The sequence below is a fragment of the Phacochoerus africanus genome, chromosome 9, assembly GCF_016906955.1.
Source record: "Phacochoerus africanus isolate WHEZ1 chromosome 9, ROS_Pafr_v1, whole genome shotgun sequence".
In the NCBI taxonomy this organism is placed as follows: domain Eukaryota; kingdom Metazoa; phylum Chordata; class Mammalia; order Artiodactyla; family Suidae; genus Phacochoerus; species Phacochoerus africanus.
This window is the reverse complement of record NC_062552.1, coordinates 65,583,394-65,601,635: the sequence shown is the minus strand read 5'-3', so window position 1 is coordinate 65,601,635 and position 18,242 is coordinate 65,583,394. Positions and strand designations below refer to the sequence as shown.

General features: G+C 33.2%; 1 protein-coding gene across 5 annotated transcripts in view; it reads right to left on the bottom strand.

Annotated features, from left to right (window-relative positions):
• Positions 1–457: 457 nt before the first annotated feature.
• RALGAPA1 (Ral GTPase activating protein catalytic subunit alpha 1) overlaps positions 458–18,242 on the bottom strand; it is a 230,371-nt gene continuing 212,586 nt past the window's right edge. For 3 of the 5 annotated variants that reach the window (XM_047797747.1, XM_047797742.1, XM_047797745.1), the window contains 2 exons: positions 10,052–10,176; positions 458–1,782 (listed from right to left, as the gene is read on the bottom strand). In XM_047797747.1, coding sequence (XP_047653703.1) covers positions 1,634–1,782; positions 10,052–10,176 — 274 coding nt within the window. In that variant the 3' untranslated portion in view covers positions 458–1,633. Of the gene's footprint in view, positions 1,783–3,613; positions 3,617–9,421; positions 9,453–10,051; positions 10,177–18,242 lie in introns of all 5 variants that reach the window. The other 2 variants (XM_047797743.1, XM_047797744.1) reach the window with 2 other exon arrangements.

The window sequence follows — 18,242 nt, the reverse complement described above, 5'->3', positions numbered from 1 at the left end:
TGGGAAATTCTAGTTTATTTTCTTTAGTTTCATATACATTTTTTATTTATAAGAAAACCCCAAATTTAAAGAGCACAGGAACTCTGAAAGCTTGTTTTACAAACTGTCTGTAAAAAGTTTTGCTCTTTAATGTCTATTACAAAAAAAAAGTAAAATTTAAGAAATCAAAGAAGCATGAGGGTGAGATAAATTGATGTTTTTAACCAAGTGCACTGGGTGGGGGGTAGTTTCTGGCTAGCTCATATGAACGTGTAAAATGTGTTTTTAATGACTGTGGAAGACCTCTGAGAAATAAATTGGGGTGTAGCTTAAGAAGGTAATTAAAATTCACTTTTCACGATTAGCTAGGTTTATGTTTTATATCTCTCCATCAATCACGAAGCCTTGTTTATTAAGTCTGAAAATATATAAAAGACAAAAGAAATACAAGGACAAATCAATACTCATGGACAGGAAATGAGAAGAATATTTTTATTGTATTATTAAATACCATCTTTTTTCCCACTGTTACAAATTTGTAGATACTACATGAATGATGATACATAATTTATATTTTATAGTTTGCAGTATGATGTATTTACACATGCAGTTAGTATCAATGTCATGCTACATTTCCTTAGGAGATGCCTGTTCAAAACAAAATGTGAGCAGCTTATCTACTGTAGGAAAATACTTCTGGTGGGTGGAATGTATACCAACCTGTGACTGCAAATTCAGTATTAACAACATCAGATTAATTTAGACTCCTGGGTTATGTTCTTTTTTTTTTTTAAGTACTACACATAATTTAAGCCACAGACTTTATATCAGAAAGTCTTCTTTTGCCCCACCCCCAATTCCTCCCTTTATGGTACTTAAGGAAGAACACAGATACACCAGGATCCAGCAGCCAATAATAAGGGGCCACAATCTCAAAACAGAAATGGCATTTAACAGTGATACCATTTAAAAAGCAGAACATTAGAAAAATATTTGGAAGCTAAACATGAATCAAAGTTCAGCACAGTGATTTTTCTGATTATTAGATGCGTCATGGCATCACCTGCACAGCCAAGAAATGAGATATTGGTTTGGGAAGAAAAAGTTAATGCTAAAATTATTTCAGCTGGAATTCGAGATGCTTCAAAAAACCATTTAAGTGTTTTATTTTAGTAACATAAATAATCCATACACATCCTGTGTATTAACAGATCTGTAACCTTTGCTATAACTTTACAAATGTTTAAATTTAAAGATGCACATTTATAAAAAATTATATATTTACTGAGCCATAAAGTTGCAATGGGGCAAGATAAATAAAATAATGAGACTATCTGGCCAGTTATATTTTGGCTCAAAGTTAATTATAAAATTAAAACTACTTAGACATAATTATCTAGGGAAGGTAAAGGGTGCAGAATAAAATTCCACCCCTCTCCCCCTTATGGCAGCTTGGAGTGTGTGTGTGGGAAAAACAACTGAATAAACAATCCAAATCTAAAATATTAAGTTACAAATTATTTAAATCCAGTGTTTTCTAAAATAAGTGTTCAGGAAGGAACATGCATGTTATGGCAAACACGAAGCTGGAAAGGGTTAATGCTGTGTGCATGCTAAGGTGGCTACTGCTGGCCACTGCTGGGCTGCTGTCTCCTTAGGATTTATTGGCTGAACCAGAGGAACGACGCAGCTTCATGGACATGCGGCTTTTGCTAGTTCGAGGAGACATTGGAGAGGCCAGGTCAGCCCCATCTACCTGCGTTGCTGTGGGAGTTTCACTGGGTAGAATCTCTGGGTAGGAGCCTGTGGGAAATAGCAAGAGCATCAATACAAGTCATCCAGTCTCTCCTCCCATAAGAAACAACCTTTGTGCTACACAGATGCAGCAAGGGTCCAACCCTTAACGAGGTCTTTTGAGAGGAAAGAGCAATCCCCAAACTTGCTTGTTAAAACCCAGTGCTCTGGTGGCTCATGTCATCAGATTAGCAAGAAACCACCAAACATTATTTCCAGAGCCAGCTCCTTGGAAAAAGTAACGGGAAGCAAAATCTTTGGGACAGAAAGGACAGGGATCCAAAGTACCATCAGCATGCGTGGAAGGGCTTAAGAAGCAGGTGAAAAGGACCAATTCCTATCTCTTGGGTTTAGGGTATCATCAAGAAAAAGGCCTTCATTGTTCAAACTTGAAACTAAAACAGCATCGAACATTTCCAAAAAGGAACTTAACAGTATGAGACCATTATACATGCTAAGTATTTAAATTTATGCTTTTAAGAAGGAGCAAGATAAATTCCTGGGGGGAGGGAGGAGGACAAGAACTCTCTTCCGAAAGTCAATCGAAAAAGGCAAACTGACCTCTCAAAGTGTCTCAATTCAGAAGCAATAGGCAATGCTTTCGTTTTCTTAACTTTAGCAGATATAAAAATTTTAAAGAAGCAAAACGAGTTCAAATTGGAAAATTCTTCACGTCATTTACATAGCTCTTCCCCTATGTACTTTATTTCTATGAGTTATGATTCTCTACAGCAATACTACAGAACTTTGCACATTGTAGGTTCTCAAATATTTCGTGAATAAGAAATAAAAATAAAAACCCTTCAAAAAACAAAAATAATCTGCAAACAGAATAACAATTTTTTTAAAATTCCGTATATTTTAAGGCACTTTAATCCAGATTTTCTTGGAAAGTATCTGTACGTGTGTCACATCACACAAGTTGCTGGCTTAAATTTGTATATTTCCTTACTTACTAGGGAAACTTTTGGCATATTAACCAGTGTAGGACCTCACAGACACTTTGAGCTTGGGAATACTTATACTATTACTTCCACATAATGAAACATTTGTGCCTAGAATGAAATTATGAATATTTATAAGGAAACATAAAACTGTTTAATAAGGGGTATAGATCCTACTGAGATGTCTTAGAAAATCAAGAATGTATCTCTGTAGAACACTTCCCTGTGTTTTTAAGGCCAAATATTAGTTACACTCAGGAACGAAGACATTGTCAAGGAAAAATATTTTATCACTACTCCTAATCCAGATAAACTGCCCTCCTTTTCAAAGTAACTTCTCCAACATTCTCTCCTTTTTAATTGAAATGAGCTTGGCCTTCAAAAAGAGAAGGAAATATATTTCTGTTCACCTTTACTCTTCCTGAAGATGTGAACTGGTTCATAGGAGACTTATACTGGAAAACCCAGAGGAGAATATGAATCCATGGCCCTTTTGAGGAAGCACTGCAGATGGGTGGCAGAAGGAGAGTGAAGAGCAGTAGCTCATGCTTTTCGGGTAATGCATTACTATTCCCGGCCAGTCATGAGAAGCCTTCCCATGGCTGTTTACCTTGAAATGGCCCATGTTTTCTAGTGGAGGTTTTGGGAGGAAGAGAACTATCACTGCATTTCTTTCTTTGTTGTGAATGAAGAAATGGAGTAGCAAGCAGAAGTGAGAAAAGAGAAGATAGATAACAGATATGAGAGACACAGTGCAGAATTTTACAGGTGTTAACAGATGAGCAGAGAAGATAGTAATCGGGTTTTAATATGAAATACAATTGGGCATGCAATGCGTTAGAGTGATGAGGTTTCACAATGGACAAATGCTTTGTAAATTCAAATGTTATACTTACCAACTAATAAAACAAGTTCAAATAGGAAAAAAGAAAAGAAAAAAGAAAGTCTATGAGAGATTCTATAAACATCTACCTTTTAAAATGTTCATTGTACTGGTGGCATGTTATCCTAACCACGTGGTCATAAAATCTCTAGGTCTTTACTGTCCAACATGATAGCCACAGCCACACTGCAGTTAATAAAATCAAAAATTTGGCTCCTTGGTGTACTAGCCACATTTAAATTGTTCAGCAACCATACTCAACAGTGCAGATAAAGAACATTTCCATCATCTTAGAAAGTTTTATTAGAGAGCACTGCTTTAGAGTATGCCAAATTCAAAGAATATTTCCCTCAGAAACAGTAATTCCTATATGCTCCCTTACCTCCTTCAATGTGAAACCCCCTTTCAGTCAACTGAGTCAAAGCCGGTTTTTTAGTGTGTGTGGTAGACAGCTATCAGTACCTTTTCACGTTTCAGCAAATGGTATTGGTCATATATACTCAGTATACTTAACTCTATGAATAATTTGGACAGATCTCAATTTTAAATGTGAACAATAAAGTGATACCTGCACTTCATTTCATGTCCTATTCTGCCTAAGTATTGATTTATATCACCTGAGTCATGAAGAATGGTAATTTATTTCTATTACTAATATATACTCAAGTATAAAGATTAAAAAGTGTGGGCTATGTTTTGCATATTAACATTCTCACAGTACTCAGCTTTCTATATCCTGATGGTATGATAAATTGATTCATATACTGTACACTGATTATGGTGAACTATTATTTCAAATAACAATAAATATGACTTTGGGGAATCTATACAGATTATAAAAGGGAACTCAATGGATTGCTGGTATTGTGGCTTTGTTTATACCGCTTAATGACAGATATGACCAGTTTAAAACTGTTAAAGTTACTGGATTACTAAAAATAATCTTTAAATACCTGACTTTGAAGGCAATTCCAATTAATACTGAACTAAGAGGCAGTGTCGTGTTAGAAAGAACATAGGCCTATGTTAGATAGACCTAAGTTAAATAAGTTTGTCATGTTACTAGATGTTGGGTCTTGGGCAAACTAACCTGAGTCAGTTTTTTTACTTGTAAAATGGAGACACTATTAGTCTGCAAAATGGTGGGGAATAAATTCCTACATATGCGAAGATTCTGGCACACAGCACGAATGCAGTAATTGTTAGCTATGTAACAAAACTGCGTTAAGAGTAAAAATGGGAATTCCCGTTGTGGCCCAGAGTTAATGAACCTGACTAGCATCCATGAGGAGGTGGGTTTGATCCCTGGTCTTGCTCAGTGGGTTAAGGATCCAGCATTACCATGAGCTGTGGTGTAGGCCACAGACGTGGCTTGGCTCCTGCATTGCTGTGGCTGTGGTGTAGGTTGGCAGCTGCAGCTCTGATTTGACCCCTAGCCTGCGAACCTCCATAGGCTGAGTGTGTGGCCCTAAAAGACAAAAGACAAAAGACAAAAAAAAAAGTAAAAATGAATAGTCCTTAAACCAAAACAGATGAGGATTAGAACCTACAAAATATAACCTTATATTAAAGTACAGATTACCCAAATAATCTTACTGCTTTAATACTGTTAAAAGAGTTGATAAGTGATTACAATTAGTGTTGGATGCACCACTGAATGTCATAAAGGAAGTAACACATAATTTTAAACAAAATAGTATAGAAACACAGGCAAACAAGAGGTTTTATATTAAGATATTTAAGAACTACCATTAGTACAGATTTAGAACATATTAGTCTAAGTTTGTCCTATTTCATCTCCTTAAAATGGGAAAACTGGGTTTAGGATAGATTAATTTGAGTTCATGCAGATAATAATTAGCAGAACTAGGATTTAAATCCAGATCAGTCTGATTTCAAAGTCCATAGTTCTCCCATGGCAACCTTAAAACTATATAAAAAATAAATCAATTAAAAACATTTTTCAATTGGTGGAAAACTATAGCCTGCAAAATACGTTGTTTTTTTTTTTTAACAATTTCTAATTTGCAAATATGACAGGCAATTTCTCTCTCTTGATATCAAGAAGGGACTCAGAATATTTAGACTAAATGGGTAATTATAGTAGTTAAGATCATACACTCTGAAGTGAGCCTCGGACTTTGTGACTGTGGGTAAGCTTTTTTTTTTTTTTTTTTTAAACATCTCACAACACTGCCATGAAGATTCAATGAGAGAATGCATGTATAGTACTTAGCATGGTGCCTGGCAGTCAGTAATTGTTCAATTATTATTTTATTATTTTCATTACAAATATTTTACATGTGAATGAATGTTCTATGTAAAAACTGAACCTAGTAATTATTGTCACAAAAGGTAAATGAGCTTTGTTTAATATTATTTATTTGCTTCTTGGTCAACAATATTTCCAAGTTCAAAATACTGAAAACAGAATACATCTAGCTGCTTATAATTTGGGATAACCTAGTGATAATAAATATGATTAGGAATTTATTTTTGAAAACATAGTAAACAAACTTAAAGCTTATATGTCCAAGGAAATTGATTTTCTATTGGCACTTAGAAATAATATTTAGGATATATATAAAATAACTATCTTCTGAAGAGCTAAAATATTTTCTTTCAGATCATTTCAAAGCCTAGGAAAAAGAGAAAAGTTTAATGGCTAAATTTTGATGATTCATTCCATTCACAGATTCAAAGAGATGAGTCTGACAATCATAATACTATCATCCCATCCCTATGTGGCAATATAGATTTTGTGAATTAACAGCAAAAATGACATTAGAATGAAAGATTAGATCCTACTATAGTTCTTCATAATCACTCTAATAGAAATTACCTTATTTTGATGGCATAGAAATATTTGAGTCTTATTACTAATATTTATAACATTTACTTAAATAGGAACCTATACATTTTCTAAAGGTAATTATACAAAGTGGTATGTGTGTACAGATATATGTATATTTATATGTGTTTACAGCTGACCCTTGAACATGGAGGTTGTGGTGCTGACACTCTGCATAATGTGTCTATAACTTATACTCAGGCCTCCATACAATAGTTCCTTTCTATAGGTGATTCTGTGGTTCTGCATCCATGGACCCAACCAACCTCAGATTGTATGGTACTGTAATATCAACTACTGAAAAAAAATGCATGTACAAGTGGGCCTGTGCAGTTCAATCCCATGTTGTTGATAGGTCAACTGTGTACATATACACATGTACACACACACATACACACATGGATATATAGAGTCATATACCATATCAACACTTTAAAGTACTAAAATTTCTAACTTAATTTGTAGAAAAACAAAGGGAGGTATCTACTAGCTCAACTAAAATGATAGAATATTATAGGTAATTCTAAATATACTACACAATAGGCATTCAAAAATATTATGGCTGACGATAGCAAAAAAGACATAATACTGGAAAAATTATGCATGTATTAATGAGAAAGATTAATGTTTACTGTGCATTTTCAGTAAAATATGATCCTATTGTTAGCATTCTAGATTTTTCTTTTATTAAAAAATGATCTGAAAAGACAATATGACATTATGGAAAAACATCTAGATTTCTGAACTTTATTTGTCCAAAAAGAGGAGCAATTTCATTTTGAAGTTTAGAGTCTGAGGAGAGGTGTTTATGAATATAAAAAAAGTTTAAAAAGAAGGTCACTAAAACTTTTGATATTTTCCACACACATGCCTGACAAAGATAAAGGGATTTTTTTTTCCTGTAATTTTTTTTTAAAATAAAGGACATGAAAAATCTAATAAGTTTTAATGTAGTTATGGAAGATCAACAAAGTGTGACATCACAATATCTCCCTCAATGACCTTAGGGATAAAAATAATTTCCCTTAAGTATCAGTCTACTGCCACAGACAGAGTCCATTTTGAGAAAATACAGTTATGAAATTTATGGATCAACTATGATACACCAAAAATGTTTTTATTTCTTTGAACAATACTAAAAATTATCTAGAAAAATGCCCTTTTGGATTTCAGTATCATCACAGTTGTTACATTACTGTTAATCAGGCAGCAGGTTTTAAACAAGCTTGAGCCAAGTTAAGTAAACTTAAAATACAGTATTTTTCCACTATTCCATTGAACAGAATAATTGGTTCAGTTAGAAAGAACAGCTATATCCTTTGTATTATTATTATTATACTGATATTCCCTTAAAACAATTTCAAATTACTGCATTAGTATTGATTAGTATTATTTTATACACATGGGTATGCATAGGATACCTAAAGTTGATCCTCAATTGCAGGTTTGAATGCATTTCCTCTGTGTGGCAAATCAATTTTACCATTATGTTAAAAAGTAAAAATGAACCTAAAAATCTCCACACCATTACGTAATTTTTGCAAACCATAAGTCAGGTCCATATGATTGTTATGTGGCCTACTTAATGCCATCTCTCTCCACTTTGACTTACATCTTTAAAGGGAGTTTGTATACATATGGGTGGTTTGTGACAGGAAAATCAAAATTTGAGATGACTGGAAAAAAAGAACATCCTTCAGATATCATGATTTTTTGCTACTATAAAAGAGTAAATATTTCATTTTGATATTACTGAGTTGAAAACTACTGATAAAAATTTCTTTCATAGCTATTAAAGTCTGCAACCCCCCCCCCCCACAAATGTAGTACTGGAAAAGTTATTTAGAGGTAAAAACACCTTTTAAAAAATTAAAGTGCATGTTTCTAATGGTTCCTAAAGGCAAAGACAATTACAACATGAAAACTGACAGTCTTTATACATTTAAGGGTAAAAGTTAGTCTGAATGTGGCCTTATTATCAATATTTTTCATTTGTGAAATTTATGGCTCAACTACGTGATACACAAAACTATATGAATAATATACTGATTTTAATAATGTAGGCTATTTTATCAGATATTCCCTTTTATTAAAAATGAAACTTGCAGCTATACATAGCTTTTATTTGGCTGTTCATTAATTTATTTTAATATCTTTCTTTTACCATCTTTCTTAATGCCAAACTGAGTAATTTTAGACTTTTTAATCTTTTTATCAAAAGATTCAACCTAGTCTTATATGATTGTCTCTTTCTAGGTCTTTTATATTACTAATTAAAGGACTTCAAGTTTTTTTGTAAAACTATTTTTATAATGGCCAATTAAATGGTGAAAGTAATGGATGCTTTAATTTCATTGACTAAACCTAAATTGAGAATTATGGCAATTTTTTTCAAACAAATTAGGCCAGAAAAGGAATAGTATACCTTTTAAATATAATACAAGCTTAAAAAATATAAAGAGAATTTGAAGTTTTATTATGATGAGCTTCAAGTATACTGTATACTCTTTTTTTGCTTCCCTTGAACATCATTAAAATAGTCATCTTTGTATTTCAGGTGCCTAGTGCAGTGTAAGGCACACAGCAGAATAACTATTTGATGAAGTTAAGATATCCAGTAACAATGCAACACATTACAAAATACAAAGACACACCATTTCAGTTCAGTAGTACTACTTTTTCATGCTGAGAAACAAAAAGGTCAATACAACAAGGTGTAACTAACTTCAACCAAGGGTTCTATTATTAGTTATTTTTATCCCAGAACCAGTGTTAGTGTTTCATGCAGACCTGGGTTAGTAAGTAAATAATTCTGGAAGAAATTTAGTGAATATTTCTGAAATGTTTAGTATGAACCGGGGCAGTGTTAAGTTTGCTTATTAACTGAATTACAAGCTTAGTGCTTGCTAATTTTTAAAAAAAGGAAATGGGGGAAGAACAAAGGGTGTTTTGGTTGACACTTTGTCTTACCTTCAGATAAACAGAACTGATATTTAATGATCTAAAGAAGGAAAATAAAATAAATGAAACAATCATAAGGAGTGCAAAGTATTAACAGAATAGGAAGGCCATGAGTCATTTATTTTCTTATTGATTTCTTCAAAATTAGTTAACTGTAAAAATGCAGTACCCTCTTATAATCTTTAAATATTATAATTTACTCTGTTAAGTACTTCTAAATCTACTCCACTTATTTTAACTTTATTTGTAAAATTAGAGACATGGCAATATTCTTGGCCATAAAATTTGATCCTCTGAAGTTGAAAGAGCGAGCCTGCTCAACTTGTGTTTCTTTTGCAGACATGTCAGTAACGATTCCACGAAACACAACAGTCTCACTGCCCATTAGCTCAGCTAAAATGTAGTGTATGTGCTTCTATGAAGATTGTTGACTTTTCAAATAACTGCATTTAGGTAAAAGAAAGTATAAATCAAATTTATAGGCCAAATATTAAAATAATGATGTAAAATATATTTCAATGACTGGAATTTTATTAAAGCAAGTTTAAAAAAAATTATCTTAAGAGTTTTTAGAACAAAAGGGTATTGCATTTCAAGTTCCAATAATGACCAGTAACTAATACTTGCTTTTAATCTTACCGGCATCAGATGGTAAATGATGGTAGGGAGCTGGAGAAAAAACCTGTGCTGCAAAATCTTCAAATGTCGTTGGTTCTAAATGGTGCTGGACAATTGTTTGCAGATATCGTGCTCTCTCCTCATAGCTGATTTCCTTCAGTTAAGGATGAACTTAAATGCAGCTTACGTTGGAAAAGGATAGATCTCATCAAAAAGGACTTTGCCAGGACTTCCTAATTATTCACTAACTGTACTTGCATATCATTAAAGTATGGCTTTTTAAAAGAGTAAAAAATAGAGTTTTCATCATAAGTTTACTTTTCAGGATACCACTATACCTGGCAGCTTAACAGGGAGACATTTATTAGAAAATAACAGTAAACCGTTGGAAGGAATAAAGGTAACAAACAGTTTACTTGGGAAGGGATTCAACTGCTATCAGGTCAGCCTAGGCTCATCTTATCTTGTTAATCAGCTTTGATCTGCAAAGGGACTCTGAAAAGCCACACAATAAATATATTATAATGCTGCTTAAAATACTAGATCTGAAATTCTGTTTTTCATTTGTAATGATTTATTGTGAAAAATTCCTGTATATCTTCTTCTTTTTCTAAAATCCCTGCATTTTCCCAACAATTGTTTCTCACTTTGAATGGAAGACTACTGTTGCTGTAATCCTTGAATAACTCCATGCGGTTAAGATAAATACATAGTTGAATCTGTATGTCAGGAAAAAATACCTAGTCAATTATAACACTGAAACAAGCAGGAATATTTGCAAAGAGTCCACAGGACTCCTAAATACTATCTAACAAAGCATCTACAGGGCACTGACACTGACAGAAAAATACTGTACTTCCCTTTCACCACATTTTCTTCTCTGATATTATTGACAAGCAACCAGTACCTTGAAGTGTTGTTGCTTTTGAACAACCCACTCCAGGCTTCCTGTTTCAGCAGGCCTGATTGTGCTGTTAGCACAGAGAGGGCGAGAAAGAGAGAGAATATTTCTGTTGTTCACGAAAGCAACTATGGAAATGGCTGTCAAAATGTAGAGCAGCAGGCAGCAACATACAATTATCAGGAAAAACTCACATGCTGACTTCATGTCGTATAGTACCTGAACTGAGAAATCAGTTAACCTTCCTTCTACAACTTTTAAAAGTTTCCCCGCTGTACTCAGTGTTAATAAGCTTTACATAAGACATTTAAATAAGTATAAAGGATAATGAGAATTTACCTATTGGTTCTTTGCAAAATTTATTATTATTCTTTTTAGAATTGCAGTTCAACTGCTATGGTTCTACTATTCTAGAAATTGCAGACCAACTCTACAATCAAGACTAAGAAAAAAATTTTGAGAGGAAGATAATTTATTCAGTGGGAGATACCATAGCCAGTTACATTTACAAAAGATTATTAAGAAGAGAAAAATAAAGTTAAAAGTAAATGTATATTTATTAAGCACTTGACTTAGACTTAGGGTGTCTTTTGCCCTCTAAATGACTTGAGTAGTCTCTTCTTATACTGCATTTATTTTATGCATTAAAAATTGAAATAAGCTTAATTCCAATTCCTTGTAAATCCATTATTTTCAATTTTGGGGTTGAACTTCAAAATAATTTTACTCCTAAAATGGGTGGCAACAGGACAAGATGCTATATTAAAATGATCAGTGGTAAGGATTTTATGGATGGATCATATAGACACTTAGGAGTGTCAACATAGAAAAGTAATATAGTACACTTTTAAAAGAGGGTATATGGTTATAAATGGAAGAGGATGAAACTGATGGTTCAATCTAAATAATACCACATATCTCACAACTTGTTGGAAAGTACTTTTTTCATTGGGGGAGATTCACAGCTGCCGAATTTTCTGCAGTTAATAGAGTCCTTTGATTCACAGCAGTGCCCCTTGTACAAAAAATACTGGCCTTTGTGTATTACCAGAAACTAATTTTCTATTTGGCTGAAAAGGGAAAAATGGGGTTATTGCTTCTCCCTCCTACAGAGCTTTTCATTATGCCTGATGCACTCAACTTCTAAGCTCTTCTGAGAAAAAAAATAACTGAAGAGGCAAGAGGTAGAAAAATGAGCTTGTTAGCACATTAGAAGTGAAGTATCTTGGTGGGCCCTAGAAATTCCCAGTGGTGTGTTAACTTATCACTCTATGCATGCTGGCACTGATAGTCTCCCAATTGATCACTCTCTTTTCGCACCAAAGGTGCTGCCAGGAAGCAAAGGCTGAAGGCCCACAGGAGAACAGTCTGCTATCAAAACAAGCTGTTTTTAAAAGTCTGCTTGAATGGGTAAAATGCTTCATGAAAAGTAGGGTGGAGACACCTACCTGCTTTTAAAATGCTCTACTTTCAGGGGCCTATAAAGGAAATATTTTACTTTATCTTATATTTAGAGTTTACACAAAAAATTAGGCAGAAAGAAAGCAAATTTAATACTTCTAAAGTAGGGAGGATATTTCCGATGTAGTAAAATTTATTAGAACAAGAAATAAATATCTAGATAAGATATATTTTGAAGTGTAATTCTATTTCACTAAAGGAGGTTCAAAAAACTCCGAAGAAACCCTAATATAAAGCTACACAAACTAAAATTATCTAGGTATTCATTTTGTATAAAAATACCTGACGTACTTAATAAAACTGCAAAAACGCATCATTAGTGAAAACAATGCTTTCTAAAACAAATTTTTAAAGTTCAAGTAAGGTGGCAGAGTGAAGTTTCCTTCAATCATTAATGGTTGAATTTAAGTGAAAAACTGCAGCAGTTATCAGAAATTAGGTAGGCAAACATTGAAGTTTGCTTTTTTGGGGTTACTCTCAGAAAACACAGCTCAGGAAATTATTACAGACCAAAGTAACTCACCTTATAAAAGCTAAATATTCTCTCTAATTTTCCAAGTATGACATAGCCAAATAAACAAACAATATCAAAACAGTCCAATCTACAGTACTTGTATCTTTTCCCCTTTTACTTTGCAAAACATATATAAGGCGATATAATGAACTCTAAGTACTTAAACCATAGTCCGGAGTCCACAGACAGGTGCTTTTTGTGACTGAGATGATGATAAAGTTCTAAACAGTGATGTTAGCATTTGCAATGGCAATCATAATCCAAAAGAGTTAATTCCTTTATTTCCTTCTAATAGGTTAGACACTTATTCCTTAAAAGGCAGCTCTCTAGGGAAGAGTTATTAGTACCTGTAAGTTGAGTGGCATACACAAACTTGACGGCTAACAACAACAGGACAGCTCAAGCTATATTCCAACTGTGAATGAGTGCTGCCATTGGCATTGAAATTAAAAAAACTAAAATGGGTGAGATGATAAAAGGTGATGGTGAACTTAAAAATTCAGAGCAAAATTTCAAGTACAAGTCTAAGTTGAATTAGGGAGGTTTTTGTTGCAAATCTAAAACAACCCAAGCCAAAACAAGCTAATAAAAAGCTATTTGATGAAGGAGACTTTTAGCTGGTAGGAATCTTTAATACAGAACTAGCCAATCAAAAGAAATAACACACAGGTGCTGCAATCACAGCAGTATAATTATCCACTAATCCTCCTTCCTTCTACTTTTCCGCAGAAGCAGAAATGGGGGAAAGGAATACTACCATTCTAAAAATAATAAAAGGGAACTAAATGTTTTCTGTACTATAAATAGTTTAAACCTGATCTGTACTTCATTAATATGAAGTTAACATCAGTATTCATCTTAAGTAACTACTTTTGATTTCAAACATATATCAAATGATTTGACCTTTTGTCACTGTGTCAGCTGCCATGAAACTGGGGTTCAATTTCAGCCATTCCTGGAAAGATGCATGAATTCTCTAGTCACAGTTTATCTGAATGTTAAATATAGATATCACCATCTGCTCCTATTTATATCATAGGGATGATGAAGATAATATAAATATAGGCTAACCCAAAAGTCCCCTATATCTGTGCTAAACAGTTTGACCTTTGACTCAAGTCTTTGTAAATAACAGGTGCTGTTTCCATGAGGACAATTTTCAATATGTTTAAGAAATATACCTGTATTCATGTTCAAGAGCTCTTTGACAATACTTCTTGTTTATGGAATGAACAGAGGAAATTTTCACTTATTCTGATAAAACTCTAATTTCTCATGTGAAAAAATTGAAGACAAGAGACTGCAGACAGTTAACTGGTACCACTTTTTTCAATTTCAGTAATGTACAGGGAGAATAGATAAAAGGTATACATATATATTTTTAAAGGTAGATGGGAATCGGTATTAAAGCGGCAACAATTCTTCCTTCACCACAATAATTTTTGTAAAAATACAATGAATTTTGAACTGCTTTTGCTGTCAGAAAAGGTCAAACTTTCAGTTTTGTGATCTTTAATTCTATGGCATGCCTAGGAGGTTGTATAAACAGGTCAAATATAATTTGTGACTAGTCTCAAAGAAATGGAAATTTGTGTACATGTATGTTTATGTGTGTATATATGTATGTTGTATATAGCAAGAGTTAATATAAGGTAAATATTTTCACAAGAAATTATAAAAATTATAAGCAGATGTCCAAGGCATACCATTGCTTAGTTAATTTCCTCTTAAATTCAGGTTTAACGTTTTCTTTCCGAAACAAGAAAAGACTACTGGCTCCTTTATAAGTAAAGGCAAAGTATGAAGTTTTTATATCTGTGCTCAATAGCACAGCCTCAGGGATTTAAGGCCCATTCTGAAATTCTAATTTAGCAAGTACTTCCCTACACTCATATTAATGTGGTGTTTGTTTGTTTTCAGCCATTTTAGGAGTCTGGAATTTCATCTCCCTTCTTTGTATGGGAAATTCAAAGAACCCTAACTGTAGAAAGAGAAGAGTCTTGCTCACTGACTTAAAATTTTTTTGCGAGTGCTACTTTCAGTATTTACAAAGTTTGTAAGATGGGTGGTAGCTTGAAATTGGCTATGTAGGAGTTTTTACATCATAGAATTCAACCAATGTCTCAAATTGAGGCCTTCTCCTACTCTTCTCAGCCAATTGTTAAGCACCAAGTGTGACTCTTTCCTCCTGCTTATTCTCCTAATAAACCAGTGGGAGACAAATGTCTTAGGGCAGAGGCCATGCCTTTTTCTATAGCTCCATCACCTAACAGAGGGCCCAGTAGTACTCGATGACTGTTTGTAAATTATAGGGAATGAATAAAGTTGGTTTGATAGTCGAATAGGAGACTGTTTTGCAGACAACCCCCTTCTTATAATTCCAATTTGACTCCCTGCAGGCAAACCCCATTGGGGCAAAGATAGATGGGACTTGCCTAGGATTGAATTTAGAGAGTTTGAATCTTATTTATGAAAAAGAATTTGGTTCCACCCCATCCTTAATCTTGCTGACATCTGGAAGCAAAAGTGAGAAAAGCACAATGTATACTATGTAAGGTGTAACATTGAAATAAAACATATCAATGCCTCAAAAAATTATAATTGCCTATAGAAGAAATTCTATGAATGCTGAAAGTCATTACAACTCATTATAATTTAGCATTGAAATAAACGTTTTGCCCCAAAGGTTTGACAATTCTTTTTAAAGAAATTTTAGAAATTTCATAAATTTTATAATGGTATGAGACAATATATTTAATTAAACTAATTCTCTTCATTTAAGTGGCCATCTACAGAGAAGGGGGAAATGGGAAGAAACTGCGAAAACCTCTATAGATAAAATTAAATGAAAGGTACTTACAAGACCATTTCAGGCAGATTTCCAAAACTGTTCTATGTACTGTAAGAACAGAGGTACAAATATCCTTGAACTTAGGACATTTTGAACTAGCAGAAGGATACAACAATGAATGATCTATTTAACATTACTTCCAAGAAACTTATCAAAATCAGCAAAATGTTTATTCAGCAATAAGCCTTGCCTCAAAGGAGAATAAAAGATTTGCTCAGAAAAACAAAGCTGCTGAATGGTAGAGTTGGGACTAGAACCTTGGTCATTTAATAGTCTAGTACTCTTTCTACAGACAATCTCAATGATCTGGGTTTTACATGGAGAAAAGAAAAGGTATAAAAGGCATTTTAGTCAACTCAAGGATGACCAACAAAATTAGTTTAAGTTCTAATACTGGCAATTTTTGAAAAATGTTCATGTATATACTAGAATATCACAGGTAGGTAGTATAGTAAAAAATCCATGGCATACTCTAAAACTGAGAAAATAAATCACATTTGGCTTTTTAGTTGTAAAAGGCCTTGAAATACCTTCAAACATTCTGAGTCAGTATTACTGCACAGGGTCTTACGAAAATAATGAAAAAAAGAATTTTATTGAGATACAGTATATGCGTAGATACATTTTACAAGTACACCTCGAGGATCTCACAGCTCTTATTATCAGCAGTAAAGTGACATAATTCCCTGAAATATACAGGGCAATTAAGTATGCCATGGACCAAGAGGCACTGCTCACTTCGGAAAGTAAACTATGTTGCTTACTTTATCAAGATCTAGTAAGTTAATACTCCATTTCTTTCCGACAGTAGCTATTTTCTTTAAGAAACACGCAGTCTAGTTCATATGCAGTAAAAATAAAATTCCCCTAAATAAATAGCATGAATCTTGGACTTGTTTATTTGTAATATGTTAATAGAAAATTTCCTGAAAATCTTCAACAGGTTATGACAAATTATTGTCTATGATTTGTTTGATGCCTTATATTAATAAAATTCTTTAGTAGCTGATACTATCTACACCATGAAGGAAAAGCTGTGATTTGTCAGAGTAGACAAAGCTGGGCTTTAATCCATCCTTTTAACCATACTGCCAAGTCTATATTGTTTTCACTGCGTCTCAATTAGGAGACAGGCAGGACACCTGGTACTTCTTTATCTAAGTCCCTTGGGCTGCCAGATGACTCAAAATCCATAACAGGTGCTAAGGCACTGTGAGGATAGTCCTATTATGGAAAGCTGGAGTTGTATAAAATTTGGACCATATATAATTGCTCATAAATCAGTCAATTACTAAATGAAAACACTAAGTAAAAAGTTGATAAGCCCAATTCTAACAAAGTTCATGTAAATACATTTAAAAAGATTAACCTTCAATAAATAGGATTAAAAATTTAAACCTACCTAAAAGTTCTGAAAATCCTTCCTGATTTAATAATCCAATAATTATTCACTGTTTCTAAAAAGCCCTAACAACATGATCAAATATGTATATGTATTACACTTTCATGAAAGTTGTATAAAGCAAAACGTCTAGAAGAAAAACTAAGTTACCTGGATTTCAAATTTAGTGAAATTAAAATTTTGGACTCTCATTATTGCTAAGATCTACCTAAAAATATCATCATTAAGTAATAAGACTTTCATAGTCAACAGAGAACTGCTCCAGCATCACTAGTATTAGATTAAGAGTTTAAAAAATATTGGGAAGAGACTAGAACAATCACTTTGTGGTGTTCCTTTTAGGAACAAAAATTTTAGTGCATTAAAGTTGAGGAAGTGAATGTCTGTGAACTAAATACTAAACTTGGGTTCTGTCAGAAGATTGCAAAAAGGAAAAAAATAACTAAGTGAAATTTTACAGTGTACAATTACTTAAGTGTTATCTCTACCTAAATGTGCACTAACTTAATTAAGATTTTGTTTAAATGCTATAATTATCGGGAGTACAAAAACAGTGATTTATTATCGTGGTAAGTAGTTACAAAGTACAGCAAACTGTCATTTAAGACAGTGTCACAGAATCTATGATAAACAGTATATTGGCTTAAACTAATGCACTATATGCCCCCAGGGAATAATAGGCTCAGAGACTGGACTTTAACTTCAAAATCTACCCATTAATCTTGACTTAACTATAATCTATTCTGCAGTAAAAGGAAGAATGGGCATTCAATGAATTACTGTTTTTGAAATACTGCACTGGTGCCCATTTACTAAAATAATTTAAGGGGACATGAAGAGATGGAATATTAGTAAATTTTAGACTGTTACTAATTTAAAAAAAAACCATGCATTTGATTTTTCCCTCAGTTTAGCAAGAACATCCATTTTTAAAAATTTATAGATTAAAATTTTTTTCTTGAGTATTTCTCCCTGATCCTTTGAAAGGAAATATACAAATTACAACACTGTAGTATAATTTAGTCAACCTAAGTTCTGCTGAAAAAAAGAATCATCTATGGAAATATACTGTGGGGTCAGGAT